The sequence below is a fragment of the Oryx dammah genome, unplaced genomic scaffold (assembly GCF_014754425.2).
Source record: "Oryx dammah isolate SB20612 unplaced genomic scaffold, SCBI_Odam_1.1 HiC_scaffold_29, whole genome shotgun sequence".
Classification (NCBI taxonomy): Eukaryota; Metazoa; Chordata; class Mammalia; order Artiodactyla; family Bovidae; genus Oryx; species Oryx dammah.
Window position 1 is genome coordinate 8,122,810 of NW_024070213.1, and position 18,720 is coordinate 8,141,529.

General features: G+C 41.2%; 1 protein-coding gene across 3 annotated transcripts in view; it reads left to right on the forward strand.

The window, feature by feature from the left end:
• The window catches only part of MRTFA (myocardin related transcription factor A), a 203,289-nt gene that overhangs the window by 90,026 nt on the left and 94,543 nt on the right, over positions 1-18,720 (forward strand). Inside the window, exon 1 of one of the 3 annotated variants that reach the window (XM_040233242.1) lies at positions 3,488-6,848. The exons of the other annotated variants lie outside the window; for them this stretch is intronic. Coding sequence (XP_040089176.1) covers positions 6,803-6,848 — 46 coding nt within the window. The 5' untranslated portion in view covers positions 3,488-6,802. Of the gene's footprint in view, positions 1-3,487; positions 6,849-18,720 lie in introns of those variants that run through there. 3 annotated transcript variants of the gene reach the window in all.

Consider the following 18,720-nt stretch of genomic DNA (forward strand, 5'->3'; position numbering starts at 1 on the left):
CGAACACGACTGAAGCGACTTAGCAGCAGCAGTACTGTAGACTCTACTGTCATTTTTTTAAATTTAGCATTGTAACTCAAGATTTTTCAGTCATTGAAATATTTTTTTATAAACAGCCTTTCATTATATGTAAAACTTATGTTCTGTATCATCGAGTTAATTTCCCCACTCATTGGACATTTGAATCATTCTTTTTTTTTTTTTTTTTTTTGCACTTACACTGATATTTGGATGAACGTTTTTAAAGTCTTTCTGCATTTTGAGTTATTTCCTTAGAAGTGAAATACTGGCTTAAAGAATTTGATGATTTTAACACTGAAAAAAATTTATTTAGTGACTGGTGAGCATCACCTGTATGCTCAGTATTGGACAGCAAATAAGGAACAGGACAGATAAGGTTTTCATTGTCATGGAGTTTAGTGAAAGAGAAAGATTAAACAATTATACAGGCCAATTCACAGTTAGAAATTTTGGGAAGTGCTTGAGGGGAAAAAGCACAAGATGTCATATAGAAGAGCAAATCAGTGGTGATGGTTCTAATTTGGGGGGTGGGTGGGAGTGGTCAGGAAAGGCCTCTTTGAGGAAGCGACATTTAGACTGATAACCGAAGCACAAGTAGGTGGGGATAGGGGTCTGGGACAAGGGTTCTGGGGAAAGCTTGGAACGGAAGAACTGAACGAATATCATTCTGTCAGTGGAGAGAGAGAAAGAAAGTGATGTGAAATAAGTAGGTAGTAAGAGGCCTTCTAGGTCTTATTAACAATTGATTCTTGAGAAATACATTGTCTTGTTCCATGCCAAAACGACCCACCAATGTACACGTCTGTCAACCCTGTTTGAGTGCCTGGCTCATTTAATAGCATTGATAGTCTTATTTGTGAAGGACTTTGCTGATGTGATTGTTGAAATGTTTTCATTTCAGTTTGTATTTCTTTGATAATTACTGAAGAGTAATCTTTCCCCAAATGTTTGTCATCATTTTTGACCATTCCATCTGTTACTAAATGGACCATTCCTTTCTCACTAAAATGTCATTTTTAAGGTTCTCCCACAAGTACTCAAGTGACAGACTCGGAACCACTTGTCAGGAATTGAAAGAAGAGTTTCTTAGATGTCTCTCACTCTTAGTTCTCTGAATAAGGGGCTGGATTTGGTCAAAACTGGGTTTCTTATGGCTGTATTATTTTATGATTCATGGGTATACAAGTGTGTCGAGTTGGGAACTGGGAAAGAAACTGATAAAACTCGGGTGACTTTTAAGAACCCGCTCACATCATCTTTCCCTTAAGGAGCAATCCAGATCTCTGGTAACCAGAACCAGTTGCTGCTGCTCTTACGGTTGTTTAGCTTTTTGTTTGTACTCTTATTTATTCGACTCTTTGTTTCTTCTTTTATTTGTTCGTTAGAGATTTTCTACCTTCATGCTGAGTTCCTCAAAGGCAGAGACGGTGGCATGCGGTTCATCCTTGTGTTTGTGCCTTCACTGGTGTTGACACCATACATAATGACGATATTTCCGACATGCCATAGAAGTAAGCTAGCTGGCTGTTTATATTTATGGCTATCATACTCCTTATCGTTGACTGTCCTTTGAAAAATTAGCTGGAGGGATAGCCTTTGTCTGCTCTGAGGCTGAGGAATAGCATACCTATGGTAATGTGTGAGCCTCCCAGGTCTTGGCTGGGTTTTCCATCAGTAGTGCGTTGTGTTCACAGCAGGTGGAAGCTGCCCAGGACCTGTAACAACTTGTCTGGGTTTTGTTATCTTTTGGGTGTTTTCACTTTGCCCAACACCAGGTGTCTGGGGGAGAGACCTAACTGGTTGGAGCCTGTAAAAATTCAGTGTGATGACGCTCTTTGTAGAGCTGAACCTCATTAAACTCCTGCAAATACTTGTGAGAACCCAAATCAGAAGTGGACATGGGATCTCGTCTGATCTTCAGAGTTGAGCAGGGCTGGGCCTGGTTGGTACTTGGGTGGGAGAAATGGACGTGGGAACAAGATTACATTTCTGTGTTCTGAAATCCCACAGAGATCACAGAAAGGCATTCTTAATTTTGTGTATACCTGTGTACTCCATTCCCTCGTAGAAACTGCTGCCAGTTGTTAGTGAATCTGCTCGCTGTCAGTGCCTAAAGGATCGCTTGGTCTGCTGGGTGAGCCAGGCTCTCTACTTCTCCTGTTTCTCCTTCTCATGGCCTCCAGTTTGAGCGTTTGCATTGCTGTTCGCAGCTAACAGTCCTGAGGTTTTTATTGTGGATGTCCTTTTTTATGTTGATCTGTGCCTCAGTAATTTCAGTCTTCCTCATGTAAGGTTTCTAGTTAATGGCACGTGAGCATGTGTTCTAATGAAAATTGGAGCAGACCGCCTGCCTTTTCTGGGTAGGTAGGGATTATTCTGTTATGAACTTCTCCCATGCTGTTAGAATTTGCTGAGATAAATAGGGCTTGTCATTCCATTTGGCATACATTTATGAATGCTGTCCCACCTTAGGTGCTGTGTGAGCTCTGTGCACACAGAGACATTAAACCACATGGTAAGTAGCAGTAATAGAGTTGGGCACAGGTTCTTAGGGAGCATCAGTGAGAGGTATTTAGCACATCTGTGGAGGGTGTGATCCAGAGGGTTTCTGGAGAAGGCAGCAGTTAAACTGAGTTTTGAAGGATGAATAAGAGTCAGTTGGTAGCAAGGATGTTTTTTAATTGAGGCAAGGCTGGGGAGAAGGAGTACAGTTAAGAAGCTATTGCTGAAGTGCACACTGCCACTTGTGAAATATTCAGGTGAGAAACTCGAATCTGAGTTGGATCATGACTCGGTACCTAACTCCTAATTCACTGGCTGTAAAGGGATTGAACAGCGTGTTAAATGATGTCTTTGGGATACAGTTAGCAAAGCCCAGACTTGGGGAAGCTATCTGGTCATTTTCAACAAATAAAGTACAGAAAAAGAGGAAGTAGTAATCTGTAGATTAAAAGAGCTTCCAGAGGGAATTCCCTGGCAGTCTAGTGGTTAGGACTCGGAATGCCTGGGACCCAAGTTTGATCTTGTGTCAAGGAACTAAAATCCCACAGACCGGGTGATGTGGCAAAAAAAAAAAAAAAAAGAGATTTAAGAGACATATTAATGAAATGCAGTATGTTGCCCTGTTGGACTCTGATTTGAATAAATCATCTCTAAAGAATTTATGAGACAGGAGTGAACATTTGAACATCTACTGGATAGTTGGATAATATTGAACAATTTTTAAGAATTTAGGTGTGGTAATGGTAGTGTAATTATTTAAGGAAATAGTTCTTCTCTTCAAGGTTTAGAATAAAGATGAAATTAGATGATGCCTAGAGTGCATGTGCTGTGCTAAGTCACTTCAGTCGTGTCTGACTCTACATCCCCACGGACTGTAGCCCGTCAGGCTCCTCTGTCCGTGGGATTCTCCAGGCAAGAACACTGGAGTGGGTTGCCATTTCCTCCTCCAGGGGATCTTCCTGACCCAGGGATCAAACCCGGGCCTCCTGCATTGGCAGGCGGGTTCTTTACCACTGAGCCCCCTGGGAAGCCTGAGGGTTCCAGAGTGATCCAGAATTGGCTGGGTGCTAGGGGGAGCAAGCATGTATTGATAACATTTTGAAGCTAACTGATGAGGTACATAAGCTGCTTATTTTCCTTTCTTTCTTGCTTTGTGTTTGTTCTCACTATTTTGTAATGTTTTTAGAAAGCTGTTACTGTGCTCCAGGCAAGAACTATTAGGGACCTAAAACAAAGCACTGGTTGTAGAGGTGGAACCAAAAATATGGAGTAAGTTATAAGATAAAAAGGTGCATTTGAGGAATGAGTTAAAAGATAGTTAGTTAAAGTTGAATGTTTGGGGCTGGAGGGAGGGGTCCAAGCTGATGGTTTAGAGCCTGAGCACTGTTCCCTGAGTTATGGCACATGGGAGCAACATATCTTGCGGAGCTGGAGCGGAGCCGTGGTATTGCCAGCTTGCTTTTGTACATACTGAGTTTAGGACAGCCAAGCCAGGTGGCAGTGCATGGTTGGTAGCTTACAGGTAAAGACAAAGCAAGATACAGATCAGTATGTAGGTGGTGGTAAACCTTAAGAAAGGCTGAGGTTGCCCCGGGAGAATGTGTACAAAAGGAAAGGAAGGGGTGCCCCTGAGAGGGGTAGAGAGAGAGGAGCCAGTTAGAATTCTGAGAGGAAAAGTCCGAGAGAGAGGAATTTTAAAGGCAGTCAAGGAAATAGGAAGTTTCAGGAAGAGTATGGAAACCGTGACAGATCCAGGAGGAAAGTCAAGTAGGATAAGAGCTTGTCTAGTTCCTTTTGATTATGAACATTAAAGGCCTTTGGGGGAGCTGGTGGTGGGTGGGGCAGCTTTATGAGTAAACTACATTTACTATCCTGCAGTTATTAAGTCCCTTCAGAGTGGAGTAATAGAGACTGTAGACCATATGAAATTTGTGCTAATTAGCTAGAGCGTTATGATTAAAAGCGGAAGAGCTTTTATTTTATTGGGAATTAAGATCATTACCCTTCATTCCCTTGGTGTCATCAACTTGAAAATCATGTTCACTTGTGCAGAGACCTTTTCCAAGTTTACTCTAGCTCCCTTTCTATGAAAGTTTGCTAAATTGCCCCAAAATTAGTGGATCAGAAGCTGGGTTCAGAGTTTAGGAATTGTGACGCCTGTTTTAAATGCAGTTTTCCCAGTGAGTCTCAAGTTGTGCTGTTACTCTTCAGGGTGAATGCAAAATCCTAGTGGTAGGCAAAGATGTTGCTTACTGGTTTCTTTTTTTTTTTTTTAAGATTAATTTTCTGGATTTCTATTTTAAAAACTTTTTGTTTAGCTCCTTTTATCCCAAAGTGCAGATGAAATAAATGACTGTGGAGTTGCTGTGATGGTTTATGTTGGTACCAGCACATGACCGTCAGCACTGTATCTCTGTGGGGCTGGAATATGGACAGTTGTTGCACGCTGAGAAAAGTTTTGGCAGGAGGGAAATGACCCTGTGCCCCTCCTACCATCTTCTCTGCTGGAATCTTAAAAGTTTGTATTTATTTTCCTGTAAGTACAGAACTGTGAGAACGTGTCTCGTTTGAAAAACCCTCACGTAGCAAATTGTCCAGCGCACGTAGGGACACAGGGATGACTCAAGCTGTTCGGGATTCTTTTCCTTTTGTTGGTAACCTCTGACCAGAGAATTTACCCATTTTTCATAAGACAGTTTGAGAGCTTGGTGGAGAGAAGGGGCCAATGAGAATGCTTCTCTTCCCAGAGCGCGGCTGCCGCTCCGTTGCCTGTTGAGTCATTCCCACAGCTCTATATAGAGCTTTCCTGGCTTTTCTTTTAAACATGATGTTCTTGGAGTGGGAAAGAAAGGAAGTCTTTTTTCTCCTCCACAGACTCCCCCACCCCAAATCTGCATTGCTCACTCTCTTCTAGTAACAGAGTATTGCCCTCAGTCATCCTGAGACTGTTTTCTCTTTTAAGGCCTCTCAGCACTTTCATTTATCATTTGTGTGACTATGTGAGCATTAAGGCATTTGCTGGGCTTGGTTCCCCCAGTAGGCTTTTAAGATACAGGCTGTCACTTAACCAGAAAAACGGAGGCCTTCTGGTTAACCATACCAAAAATGGATTTCTAGTTTTCAGCTATTTTAAAGTCAATCAGATAAGCTAAAAGACATCTTACTATCCTTATTAAGACTATCAGTAAAATGTGCTGTGAAGGGAATGAATGTTTTTAATTTTGGATAAATGAAAATTGCTATAATTTGACAGGATTTTAGTTTTTTTCATTTTTGTGATAAAAGGTTAAAATGTCCACATTCGTATTTATTCAGATCTTGCTCTGTGCTAGTGGAAAATGACTTGACATTTCTTTATGAGGAAAGGGAAATTCTTATTTCTGTAACTGTCTTCGTATGGGTTTCAAACATCCAGTCAGATCGTAAAGCATGTTAGAAGAGTCAAATAACATCAGTAAGCTGTCTGTTCACACAGCCCATGTCTTACACAGGCGCAAGTAAGGAGCTCTTTTAGGGGGTTGGCAGATTGAAAAGACAGATTATAGCTCTGGAATGTATTAGATGACTTTTTGAAACAGATATTTTAATTGGAGAGGGGGTGGAGAAATATTTGTGCTTCTGTAGTTAAATACTCAACTTCCTTAGCCTGTTATCTATAAATATCACAGATGAGAAAGCCATTGGAACGCTTTTTCAGAAAATAGCTCACAGTACATATTTATTTGTGTGTATGTGTTTATATGTATCTCATCCCCATCCATTCTCCCGCTCATGGGTCAGTAATCGGGCTGTGTCTTTCATAAGATTGAGTTGTTCCGATTATGTCCTAAACTGCATTAGCAGCAGAGTCCCTTACACTAAGGTTTTCAACAAAACCTCATCTTCTCTTCTTGAAAGGAGAGGAAGACAAAAAAGCAGTTGGTCTGTTTTCTGAAGGTCTCTTTCTGTACCTCTCTTCCCTCCCCCAGAGCCGGACAGCAAGGGGAGGAGCTTCTTACAGCTCTAACCACACTTCATGTGTCTTAACTTGAGTGCTTTTTGGTTTCCTGTCGGCAGTAAATCAGCTCTGTGCCATCTTGACTTGCGTGAAGGGTGGATGAATTGGTAACTGCACTCAGAAGAGGAGTGAGTTCTCACAGTCTGATTTGAACATAAGGTGTGAGACTGAATTTATGAAAGCTTCGGTAGCCTCTGAAGACAACCTCTTCTGTGACTTTGAGTTTTTTTTTTTTTTCCCCTCATGACATCTGTGGGCTGTTGTTTCTGAGAAGAATCTGTCATGACGCTACTGGAACCTGAGATGTTAATGATGGCTGTACAGTCCGGTAATTCCCATATTTCCTGCAAATCCTTTTTGCCTTAGGTTTCTTAAAAAACACTGGGCACATTGGCGCTAGGGTTGGATGGAGATGAGGAGGAAGGCAGAGGGAGGGTAAATATAAATTGTCCAGTAAATGTACTGCATTTTCAGATTTTTATTGTGAAACATAATAATTTTCTCTTGATTGCAAATTCTAGATATTCAGACATAGCTTTGGATTAGATGCTTATCAATCTTAAGACTGCTCAGTGAGGAGACATGGAAGGGAAAGCTGCTTGTCTTCTTTAATTAGGTATTTTGTTATTGTAGTGGTGCTGCTTTTAATATAATTAAATTGTTTTTGCTGTTTTGAACAGTACTGGGTTTAATCACTAATCTATACTCTTTTTTAAATGACTCTGTGAAAGCTTGTCTTAACATTTTTCCTTAGCTATAATTTCTCTTCTGTGGTAAACCTTCTATCTGTATCATCTTTTGGTCCTTTGGGGGATGCTCTTGTTAACATGTAGGGTTGGGAATCTTTTAAGTTTTGAAGATGAAGGAAGTTGGAGCAAGGAGGCAGTCAGCAGAAGGAATGCAGGGTTTTTGAGGTTCTTTCTCTTGAAAACAGTTTTCCCAATTCAAAAGTGTCTTTAAAAACATTAAAAAAAAAATTCCAGTTTGTTTTTAATAATTTCTTTTACTTTCAGTGTCCTTAAATTTGTAAGATAACTAAAAATAGAGAATGTTCTTTGGTTATTTTTAGACTTCTACTAAAATGCAGCCTGTAGTGTTTTCCTGTTTCAAAGACTGTCTTGAAAGATTCATACAAGTGGCATTTGGGGGCCTCTTCCCATCAACTGGCCTTTACTCAAAGGAAAATGAGACTCCTTGGTGCTGGCAGATACTGTCTCTGGCAGAACTGGTCTCACTGCTCTCCTCGGGGAGCACTTAGGTGTTATGCTGCCAGACACAGATATCCGTCTGAAGACCGAATCAGATGCTGTCAGGTTACGCTTTAGGACAGAGTATGGACAAAAAGGAAAGACGCCGCTACCGTCCTGTCCTCTCTGGTTTTACGGGTGGCCTTGACTGAATCATGTGTCAGTGGAGTCTTTCTGCTCATCTGCGCTGTGCATTCCAAGTCCCTTTCCTTTTCCTCCCACAGATCTGTCGAGCTTTGTGTTCTAAACAGGATTGTGTGCTTATCTGAACCTTTCCCATCTGTCTTTGATGAAACAGTTCCCAGTTAAAGTGACTCAGATTTTCTTACCACTGCTCTGTATCTTCGTTCTCTGCTCTACTTGGGCAGGGGCACATTTTATTTTAGGGAGTACAGGCTAGCTTTTGGACTCTCTCCCCCTTCTTTATTCTTCTTGTTAGCTACAGATCATCTCAGTCCAGTAACTTCTTAATAAAGGGTAAAAGATTGTTTGCTTTCCTCTGAGCTGGGGTCTCGCTGTTCTTGCCGAGTAGGGAAAGGGGCTTACTTAGTATTTTCCTGTCTTGCCCAAGAGCCATTTTTCTAATGACATATGTTGGGTAGGGCTAGCCACCCATCTGTTGGACCAGCTACTTCATAAAACTTTCAAAGGATAGTAGTATGTTAGGCAAGTGTGGGTGAAATTGACAAGGGTGTTGGATACAGGTAGAATGAAAGGTCTGCAGAGACTAGCATGTATGCGAACCTCTTTCTTTTGTGTATGTTCATAAAAGTAGAGAAACTGGGTATAGAAAGAACTAATAGCAAACTGATATCTCTAGTACTTGTGGTTCCTAAATGTTCAAAAACCTTAGCACTGTGTTGCTTTGTGGAGTTGTTGCTGTTTTCTTCTGATGGTCTAGCCATTATATTGGATTGTAATAGTAAATGACAGGCATATCTATGATAGGAAATGAAAAAGCATCTCTTATGAAGTTTTAATGAAAAAAAAAGCCTGTCTTTTTTTTTTTTTCTAAAAAAGTAAAGACAAAATTTAGACTATCTGTGTGAGCCGTGAGTGAGTTTCCCAGGCATAAAGTATTTGGATCGCCATGAATATAGGCTTTATAGGTGAAACTACTGTTTAATGAAATGCTTAAGGTAATGAAAGCAATTTGGACAAGATTCACGATATAAGATTTTTACCCTAAGTTAAACTTTAAGATACTGAATGTTATAGCCAAGTTCCAGGGTACACTGTGTATTTATATCAGCTTTCATTTGGTGTTTGGAGCTTGGAGATTTGGGTGAGGCATACTTAAGTATGGACTCTCATCCTCCTCACTGCTGGTGGTCTCCTAACTCTTTGAGATGCAGTCTAGCTGCAGCGTTTTTGTGACTCCTCTGTCAATAGAATCAGCCCTTCCTTCTCTGTTTCTGCAGCACTGCCTTTACAGTGTAGACTGATTATCATTTTCCTGTCTGCCTAATTAGATTATTAGCGTCTCAAAAGCAATACAGTCTATTCATCTGTGTGTTGGCTCCTGACATGTATTTTTTAAATTTTAAATGAAGAAATCTGGTTTGACATACCTCCCGTAATAAGTAGGTGTAAGCCTTTTAAATCAAGATTTTATCAAAGTATTTTAAGATCTGTTGTCATATTAAGACATGAAGCCTCTAACTGCCATCTGGTATCTTAGCCAGCCCTTGCCCACAGCACGTGAAAGCACAGCTCTCGAAACCGAAGTGCTTTTCGCATTTCAGGGTGTGCATTGTGCCATGTCTGTCAGCCTGTGATGGTGCTGCTAAACCCAGGTGTTCTCATCGAGACACACGTAGGGGATTAAAGCACCTGTCACCGCTGTGGAACCCTGTCTAGGTCAGCGTGATGAGAAAGCCAATGATCTGAGACGGACATTTGGGATTTCTGGAGCTAAGACTAAGGGATATTGGGGTACAGCATTGACTCTGGTGTGTTTTTAGAACCAAGGAGTGCTGGGGCTTGGCTCTTGACAAGCTACTGTGTGAGGCTTTGATCAGGCAGGCCCTGTCCCTGCATACAGCCGACACGGTCTCTTTACTAGTTGCAACAGGGGATGAGTGTCTGTATAGAGAAGAGGACTGAAGCGGTTTCTTGGGTACGTGTGATAACATGACATACACCTGATCGTGATGAGGCCCAGTTAGGGAGCCAGTCTGTTTTTTCCATCTCTCTTGTGGGCATATCTGCACATCCCCACCCACTCACGTGCACACAGACAACACACTCCATCCACACCCTACACTCGCCTCCCCTTCTTGTCTCTGTACAGGATGTCTCTGGAAGGATCTGTCTGTCTGCACATGAGCTGTCTCTGGAAGGACTGTAAGGAGCTGGTATAGTGAGTGAATAGTGAGTGCCTCAGGGAAAAGGGATGGAAGCTGGGAGACTGGGACGGCAGAGACTTTTTGCTCCACAAAACAGCGGAGTCCTCATTTAAGTTCATTATGATTATGTTGTTCAGTTGCTAAGTCGTGTCTGACTCTTTGCAACCCCATGGACTGTAGCACGTCGGGTTCCTCTGTCCTCCGCTATCTCCTGGAGTTTGCTCAGATTCATATCCATTGAGTCAGCGATGCTATCTAACCATCTCATCCTCTGCCGCCCCCTTCTCCTTTTGGGATACCCTGTAATTCTGAAGGAATACACAGAGTACGTATTACAAGGGCATATAGAACACACAGACCCATGGACACAGTATCCAGCCTGAGAAATGCAGCACAGTACACACGGAAGGCCTCTAAGTACCTGCTTCGATCTGTCCCTTAGGAAACTTTTGTTCGTTTGCTTTTAACTTTACGTACCTTCAAAAATTTTTGAAAGATGATGCTGTGAAAGTGCTGCACTCAATATGCCAGCAAATTTGGAAAACTCAGCAGTGGCCACAGGACTGGAAAAGGTCAGTCTTCATTCCAGTCCCAAAGAAAGGCAATGCCAAAGAATGCTCAAACTACCACACAATTGCACTCATCTCCCACGCTAGTAAACTAATGCTCAAAATTCTCCAAGCCAGGCTTCAGGAATACAGGAACCATGAACTTCCAGATGTCCAAGCTGGTTTTAGAAAAGGCAGAGGAACCAAGATCAAATTGCCAACATCCGCTGGATCATGGAAAAAGCAAGAGAGTTCCAGAAAAACATCTATTTCTGCTTTCTTAACTATGGCAAAGCCTTTGACTGTGTGGATCACAATAAACTGTGGAAAATTCTGAAAGAGATGGGAATACCAGACCACCTGACCTGCCTCTTGAGAAATTTGTATGCAGGTCGGGAAACAACAGTTAGAACTGGACATGGAACAACAGACTGGTTCCAAATAGGAAAAGGAGTACATCAAGGCTGTATATTGTCACCCTGCTTATTTAACTTATATGCAGAGTACATCATGAGAAACGCTGGGCTTGGAAGAAGCACAAGCTGGAATCAAGATTGCCAGGAGAAATATCAATAGCCTCAGATATGCAGATGACACCACCCTCATGGCAGAAAGTGAAGAGGAACTAAAAAGCCTCTTGATGAAAGTGAAAGAGGAGAGTGAAAAAGTTGGCCTAAAGCTCAACATTCAGAAAACGAAGGTCATGGCATTCGGTCCCATCACTTCATGGGAAATAGATGGGGAAACAGTGGAAATAGTGTCAGACTTTTTTTGGGCTCCAAAATCACTGCAGATGGTGACTGCAGCGATGAAATTAAAAGACGCTTGCTCCTTGGAAGGAAAGTTATGACCAACTTAGATAGCATATTCAAAAGCAGAGACATTACTTTGGCAACAAAGGTCTGTCTAGTCAAGGCTATGGTTTTTCCAGTGGTCATGTATGGATGTGAGAGTTGGACTGTGAGGAAAGCTGAGCGCCAAAGACTTGATGCTTTTGAACTGTGGTATTGGAGAAGACTCTTGAGAGTCCCTTGGACTGCAAGGAGATCCAACCAGTCCATCCTAAAGGAGATCAGTCCTGGGTGTTTACTGGAAGGACTGATGCTGAAGCTGAAACTCCAGTACTTTGGCCACCTCATGTGAAGAGTTGACTCATTGGAAAAGACTCTTGATGTTGGGAGGGATTGGGGGCAGGAGGAGAAGGGGACAACAGAGGATGAGATGGCTGGATGGCATCACTGACTCGATGGATGTGAGTCTGAGTGAACTCCGGGAGTTGGTGATGGACAGGGAGGCCTGGTGTGCTGTGATTCACGGGGTCGCAGAGTCGGACACGACTGAGCGACTGAACTGAACTCAGCTGAAAAACGTGTGTGTGTGTACCGTATACGTGTGCTTTAGTTGCTCGGTTGTGTCTGACTCTTCTGTCTGACTCTTCGAAACCCCATGGACTGAAGCCTGCCAGGCTCCTCTGTCCATGGGGATTCTCCAGGCAAGAATCCTGGAATGGGTTGCCATGCCCTCCTCCAGGGGATCTTCCCAACCCAGGGATGGAACCCAGGTCTCCTGCACTGCAGGCGGATTCTTTACTGTATGAGTCACTGTACGAGGGAAGCATACATGCTACCATATGAAAATGTTTCCTCAGTCCGTTTACTCTCTCTTTCCTTGATTTCTGTACACTTAATTCCTGTATATTTATTTAACTTCTAGTTCTCTGATCATTACAGTTTGTCTCTAACCTGTATATTTTATAATAGTATGGGTTAGAGCGAGAGGGGTAGTAATTCATAAAAATAAAGGTAAAGGAAATCGATGGGCAGACAACTTGTGCCCTTTTTGTTGATACGTTAGTGCTTAAAGGAACCATCTGTTTGGATTCACATCACTCTGGAGTAAAAAACTCCAGAACCTTCAGCAATAATTACCTTTTGACTCTACTAATACTCTAAATATTAGTTCAGGCTTTTAAATATATATATAAATACACATACATATATAGATAGATAGATTTGTTTATATTCAAGTAATTTTAGAGCTTGAAGGAAACGTTAGGTATTTTTTTTGTCCTCTGCTGAAGATGAGGAATACTCCAATACTTTAGCCATTTGATGCGAAGAACTGACTCATTTGAAAAGACCCTGATGCTGGGAAAGATTGAAGGCGGGAGGAGAAGGGGAAGACAGAGGATGAGATGGTTGGATGGCATCACTGACTTAATGGACCTGAGTTTGAGTAAACTCTGTAGGTTGGTGATGAACAAGGAGGCCTGATGTGCTGCAGTCCATGGGGTCGCAAAGAGTCAGACACGACTGAGCAACTGAACTGAACTAAGATGAGGTAATTGGCTGGTTGAGGTTAATTTATTTCCTGTAGTCACATGATGAACTAGTGGCTTACACAGAAGGAGAATTCATTTACCTACTCCCATGTCAGTGCTCTTTCTAAAACATACAGAGAAACCATCAGAGACCTTTAATGTATGAGATTGTTTATAATTTTCCCCAGAGGTCTTGGTTTTCTTTGGGTTTTTCCATCGTGGGTTTCCATCACTACTCAGATTAACTCACATTTTAAGAGGTGGAGATAAAATCCAGTGCCTGGGTGTCCACCTCTTGCCCCTGGGAAGTGGAGGCAGATGCTACAGGCTCTGTCTTACCCTGGTGGACCTCCCTCTTGCCTTGCCTTCTCTGGCCTGGCTGATGATCTCATACCTTGATGGTGATATCAGAAGACAGGTAGGCAGACAGACCGATGCTGTCATCCGTGTTCTGGACAACATCTCACTGGCCGTTCTCTGGCTTGTTAATTTATCCGAGGTCCCCTTAGAGTTGAGGCCTAGATCAAAGGAATTTGAATTCATCTGTGTGTCTCTATCTTTTCTCTTCCCTTTTGTTTCCTTTTGGATGAGGCAGGCTGTCAAGACCATGAACCACAGTTTTAGCTTTATTACAGCCGTGCCAAATTAAATAAAGATGAGTCTCCTACAGTCTTGTTTTTTTTGGAACTTCACTTTTATGATTACCACATGCATTATTTTTGAAAGGATTTTCTTTATACTAACAAGGGGGGAAAAATTAAAAACCTCCCGCTCTGCCATCAACAACAAAAAACAACATTCTCTGCCTTGCTCTCACCAAGCCAAAGGGCAGTGTCAGGCTGAGCTCATGTTGTTAGGGGTTGGGGCACACTTAATCTCAGGGCAGGCACGTAAGTGGGGTGGCGGCAGCAGTCTGGTGAGTACAGAGGGCCTTGAAAAGAGGTGTCTGTTGCAGTTACATAGTGAAAATAAACTCAACAGTGAAATTTTTATAGTGTGTCATAATTTTAAAGTGTTTATATATATAATATCTTATTTGATCATCTCGACAACTAAGGGGTATCTGTATCTTCTCGTTTGTAGAGTAGAGCACTGAGGCTCAGAGAGGCTTCAGGGCACACAGTAAGAGATGGAAAATATGTTTAAATTTAGGTGTTTTACTTGAAACACTGCTCGTTTATATGTTCCATGTGAAATGAAAGTCAGATTGTGTCCCTGCTCTCTGAGAACCTGCCCTGGGTTCTCAGTCACAGACGCAGCCCCCGTCCTTACAGTGCCTTCAAGGCCCCAGCCCTGTTCCTCTCAGGCTGCTCTCTGCCTCCTCTTCCCTTGCCGCTGCTGGCCCAGCCGTGCCAGCCTCACTTGTCCCTGCAGACCTTGGGCAGTGCTCCTGTTTCAGGGCTTGCCTGCTGGCTATTCTTTCTGCTCACAACACTCTCGGCTGGGTAGCCTCATGGTCTGCTCCCTCACCTCTTTCATAACTTTTCTCCATGTCGCTTTCTTAGTTAGGCCTTCCCTGACTACCCTGTTTATAAAAATTCTGCTTTTATTTGTCTTCATACTGCTTGCCATCTGATAGAATACGGTCATCCCTTGGTGGGGATTGGTTCCAGCCCACCCCCACCCCCAGTACTAAAATTCATGGATGTGCAAGTCCCTTATATAAAATGGTAGGGTATTTGCATGTAACCTATACACATTTTGAATCATGTCTAGATTACTTAGAATACCTAATGCAAGGTTAATGTTATATAAAGAGTTGCCTGCGCCGCAAATTAACGTTTTGGTTTTGGGGACTTTCTGAATTTTTTTTTCCCCGAATATTTTTGTTCTGTGTGCAGTTGAATCTGTGGATGCGGAGCCTGTGGATATGGAGGCCTGACTAATGTGATTTGTTTATTCGTTTGTTGGATACTGCTGTCTTTCCCTACTAGAAAACAAATACCTCAAAGTAGAGGCTGTGTTTCCAGTACCTATAAAGGTACCCATTGCATAGTACGCACTCAATAATTCTTGAATAAATGATTTACCAAAAAATCTGGAATATGTTTTAGGCAAGTATGTTCCTGAAAACATGTCTTTCAAGTATCCTGTGTAGCATGCACTGCAGTAGCTAGTGCGGTGGTTTTCAGAATGTGGTCTTGGGACCTCTGGGCACACCTGAGACCTCTTCAGTGGATGTGAGCTGGAAGCTCTTACATATTTATGTGTGAGCGCCCAGTCACTTCAGTCACATCCAACTCTTTGTGACCCCATTGACCGTAGTCCGCCAGGCTCCTCTGTCCATGAAATTTCCCAGGCAAGAATACTGGAGTGGGTTGCCATGCCCTCCTCCAGGGAGTCTTCCTGACCCAGGGATCGAACCTGAGTCTTCTGGATTCCTGCACTTCAGGTGGATTCTTTACCGCTGAGCCGCTGGGGGAGCCCTTATCTGTTTATACTTACATGTTATTTGCCTTTTTCACTCTTGGTGTCTCGTGCGTGTGCTGTGTGGTTTTCCAGACGTACATGGTGGTATGATGATATCCCAACAACTTGAATGCAGTATCAGGGATGAGCATTCAGCTGTCTTTGTTGTATGTTAAAGAGATTTGCAAAAATAAATGATAAAATGATACATTTTACTATTATTTTTTATTTTGGAAAGTGTATTTTTCATAAAAATATGTTAACGTAGTGGATTTATTGCTATTTTTAAAGAATAAATATTTTAAATGTTTTCAGTTTTAACTCATAAGTAGTAATAGATGTAACTCATATACACAAAAGCTCCTCAAAATTGTCAGTAACTGTAAGAAAAGAGTCCTGATGTCAAAAAGGTTGAGAATAGTCTAGTTTTTAAGAGCATAGACTTTGAAATCCAAGTTGTCTCTTATTTTAAGCTCTGGTAGCTTTGTGACCTTGGGCAAATTGCTTAACCTCTCTGTGCCTGTTGCTGCATCTGTTTTTTTTTTTTTTTTTTAAATGCTAATAGTATTAGTACCAACCCCAGGAAGTTGTTGTAAGTATTAAATGATTTAACGTGTGTAAAATACTTCTAACAATTCTTGGTATATAATAAATGCTATATTTTTTTTTGATGTTATTGCAGTTGTTTTTCTGTTGTTGGGATTTTGAATACTATTAGATGCAGGTAGTTTTTTATTTCTTCCTGGATATTCTGACAGCTTGTCACAACTCACTTGATATTTGACAACTCATAAATTAAAAAAAAAAAACAAACCTTCTTTAACCTTGAAGTACTTCAGGAAATTTGTTCTAAACATATTTTAAAAGATATGTAAAGATATGTAAGATTTATATATAAGGATGCTCATAGCAGTATTCTTTATAATAGAAAACACAAAAACAGAAGCAACCTACACTTTAGCAGTAGAGTATTGGGTAAATAACTTACGATACAGTCACATAATCGGTACTAATACACTCATAGGTTTTTTTAAAGATGTGAGAAAATGTTTGCCATTTATATGGCTATAGGGATGATATACCTCAGAATATTAATAGCTGTCCCTGGTTAAGTGGGATTTCTTTCTTCTTTGTTTTCCTATATCTTAAGCATATATTTCTGTTGTGTATTAAAATAAGACTCATATTAAATAGCATGTGCACATAGGTAGTTGAGGGAGGCAGAAGATGGCTGGATGTATAGTGTCTTGGATCAGGAGCTTGACTTGCTGATTCGGGACCTCTGCCTTCAAAGCACTCTACCTACCAAACGATGAATGTCAAAGAGGCACTCCATCCCACTAGGCTGTTCCGTCTGACCAGTCTGGTTTGTATAAATTGCTTTTATATCTTTTGCCTTTGTTTCTGCTTTGTAAGATTTATTGAAATTTATCTTCAGTGTTTGTTATTCTTGCCAGAGCTGTAGATTCTTTGCATACGAACTTACTCACAATTCACTGAACCTTTCTGAAGTTTTGATGACCTACAAAAAACACTAATTTTTTTCTGTTTGTTTTCGATGGGTAAGAAAACTGAGTTCTCTTAGCCATAAAATAATGGTGGTGATATAAAATGTTTTAACCATTTGAAAGTACATTTCTGTAATATATTTTCTTTGACTTTAGGGTAGGTGTGAGGATCCTCTTTAACAATCCGTCTACTCCTTGTCCAAAAGCTCAAACTCATATTGCCTCATCTTTGCTTTGTAGATAGGAACTGAAGTACTTATGCTGAAGAATTGAGTGTTAATTAAATTGACCTTGATTTTCTTAGGAGAAACATTTAGATTATATTCCTCAAATCAGTGCCATAAGACTAATAGATAAAATATTTGGCTGTGTAGAGTATTGAAAATTTATGGTGTGAACATTAATTAGGCTATCCAAACAGATGCTGCAACCTTGCTAGCACTTCTAACACCTCGCTACTCAAAGTGTGTTCTAAGAACCAGCATCATCTGTATCATCTGGGAACTTGTTAGGAATACAGTCTCAGGCTCCACCTCAGACGGGTATTCAGAGTTTTTATTTTCACAAGATCCTCAGGTGCATATTAAAGTTGAGGGGTGTTGTTCCAACAGATACTTTATTTTTATTGACTTTGTTTTGGAGGTGAACAGGTGAAAGAGAAAAACAGTCTTTTTGTTTTTTTAAGAAGTAAACTGTTGATACATAAAATACCCTGAACAACTTTCCAGAGAATCATGGAAAGTGAAAAACCTAATCCCAAAAGGTTACATATGTGAATCCATTTGTATAACCTTCTTGAAATGGCAGAATTATAGAGAACAGATTGATGGCTATCAGGAGCTTAGATGGGGTGATGCTGGTGTGGTTTAGTAGCTAAGTTTTGTCCATTTCTTGTGACCCCATGGACTTTATAGCCTGCCAGACTCCTCCGTCCCTGGAATTTTTTAGGCATGGATACTGGAGTAGGTTGCCACTTCCTTCTCCAGGGAATCTTCCCCACCCAGAGACTGAACCTGTGTCTCCTGCATTGCAGGCAGATTCTTTACATACTGAACCACCAGGGAAGCAGGGGTGATGCTGGGAGGAAGGTCACTGTGGCCATCGAAAGTCACCATGGAGGGCCCTTACAGTGATGGGATTTTCTGTGTCTTGACTCTAGCAGTGTCAGTATCCTGGTTGTAATGTTGCAGTATAGTTTTGCAAGCTGTTAACATCGGGGGGAACTGGGTGAAGGATAAACTGATCTCTAAATTGTTTCTTACAAATGGGTAGGAATGTATAATCATCTTTAAAAAAAAGTTGAAGAAAACTCAGTTTGGCATCTTTTTAAATTGAACAGAATTACCATATAACCTAGAAATTCTCCTCCTGGGTATATACCTGAGAAAATTGAGAACATTGCTCCACACAAAAACTCATCCATAAGCATCCATAGCAACCTTAGGCCAAAGGGCTAAGGAGGAGAGTTTGGAGGAGAGTGGATGCATGTGTATGTATGATTGAGTCCCTTCACTGTTCACCTGAAACTATCACAACATTGTGAATCGGCTGTACCCAATACAAAATAAAAAGTTACAAAAAAAAAGAAAAAAGTCCCAAGTGGAAACAACTCAAACATCTGTCACTTAATGAATGGATGAACAAAATGTAGTATATCCTTCCAATGAAAAGGAATGAAATACTAATGGATGAACCTTGAAAACATTCCAAGTGAAAGAAGACAGGCACAGAGGCCACATATTATATAATTCCATTTATGTGAAATGTCCAGAATAGGCAAATCCAGAGATAGATTAGTTGTTGCCAGGGCTTGGTAGTGG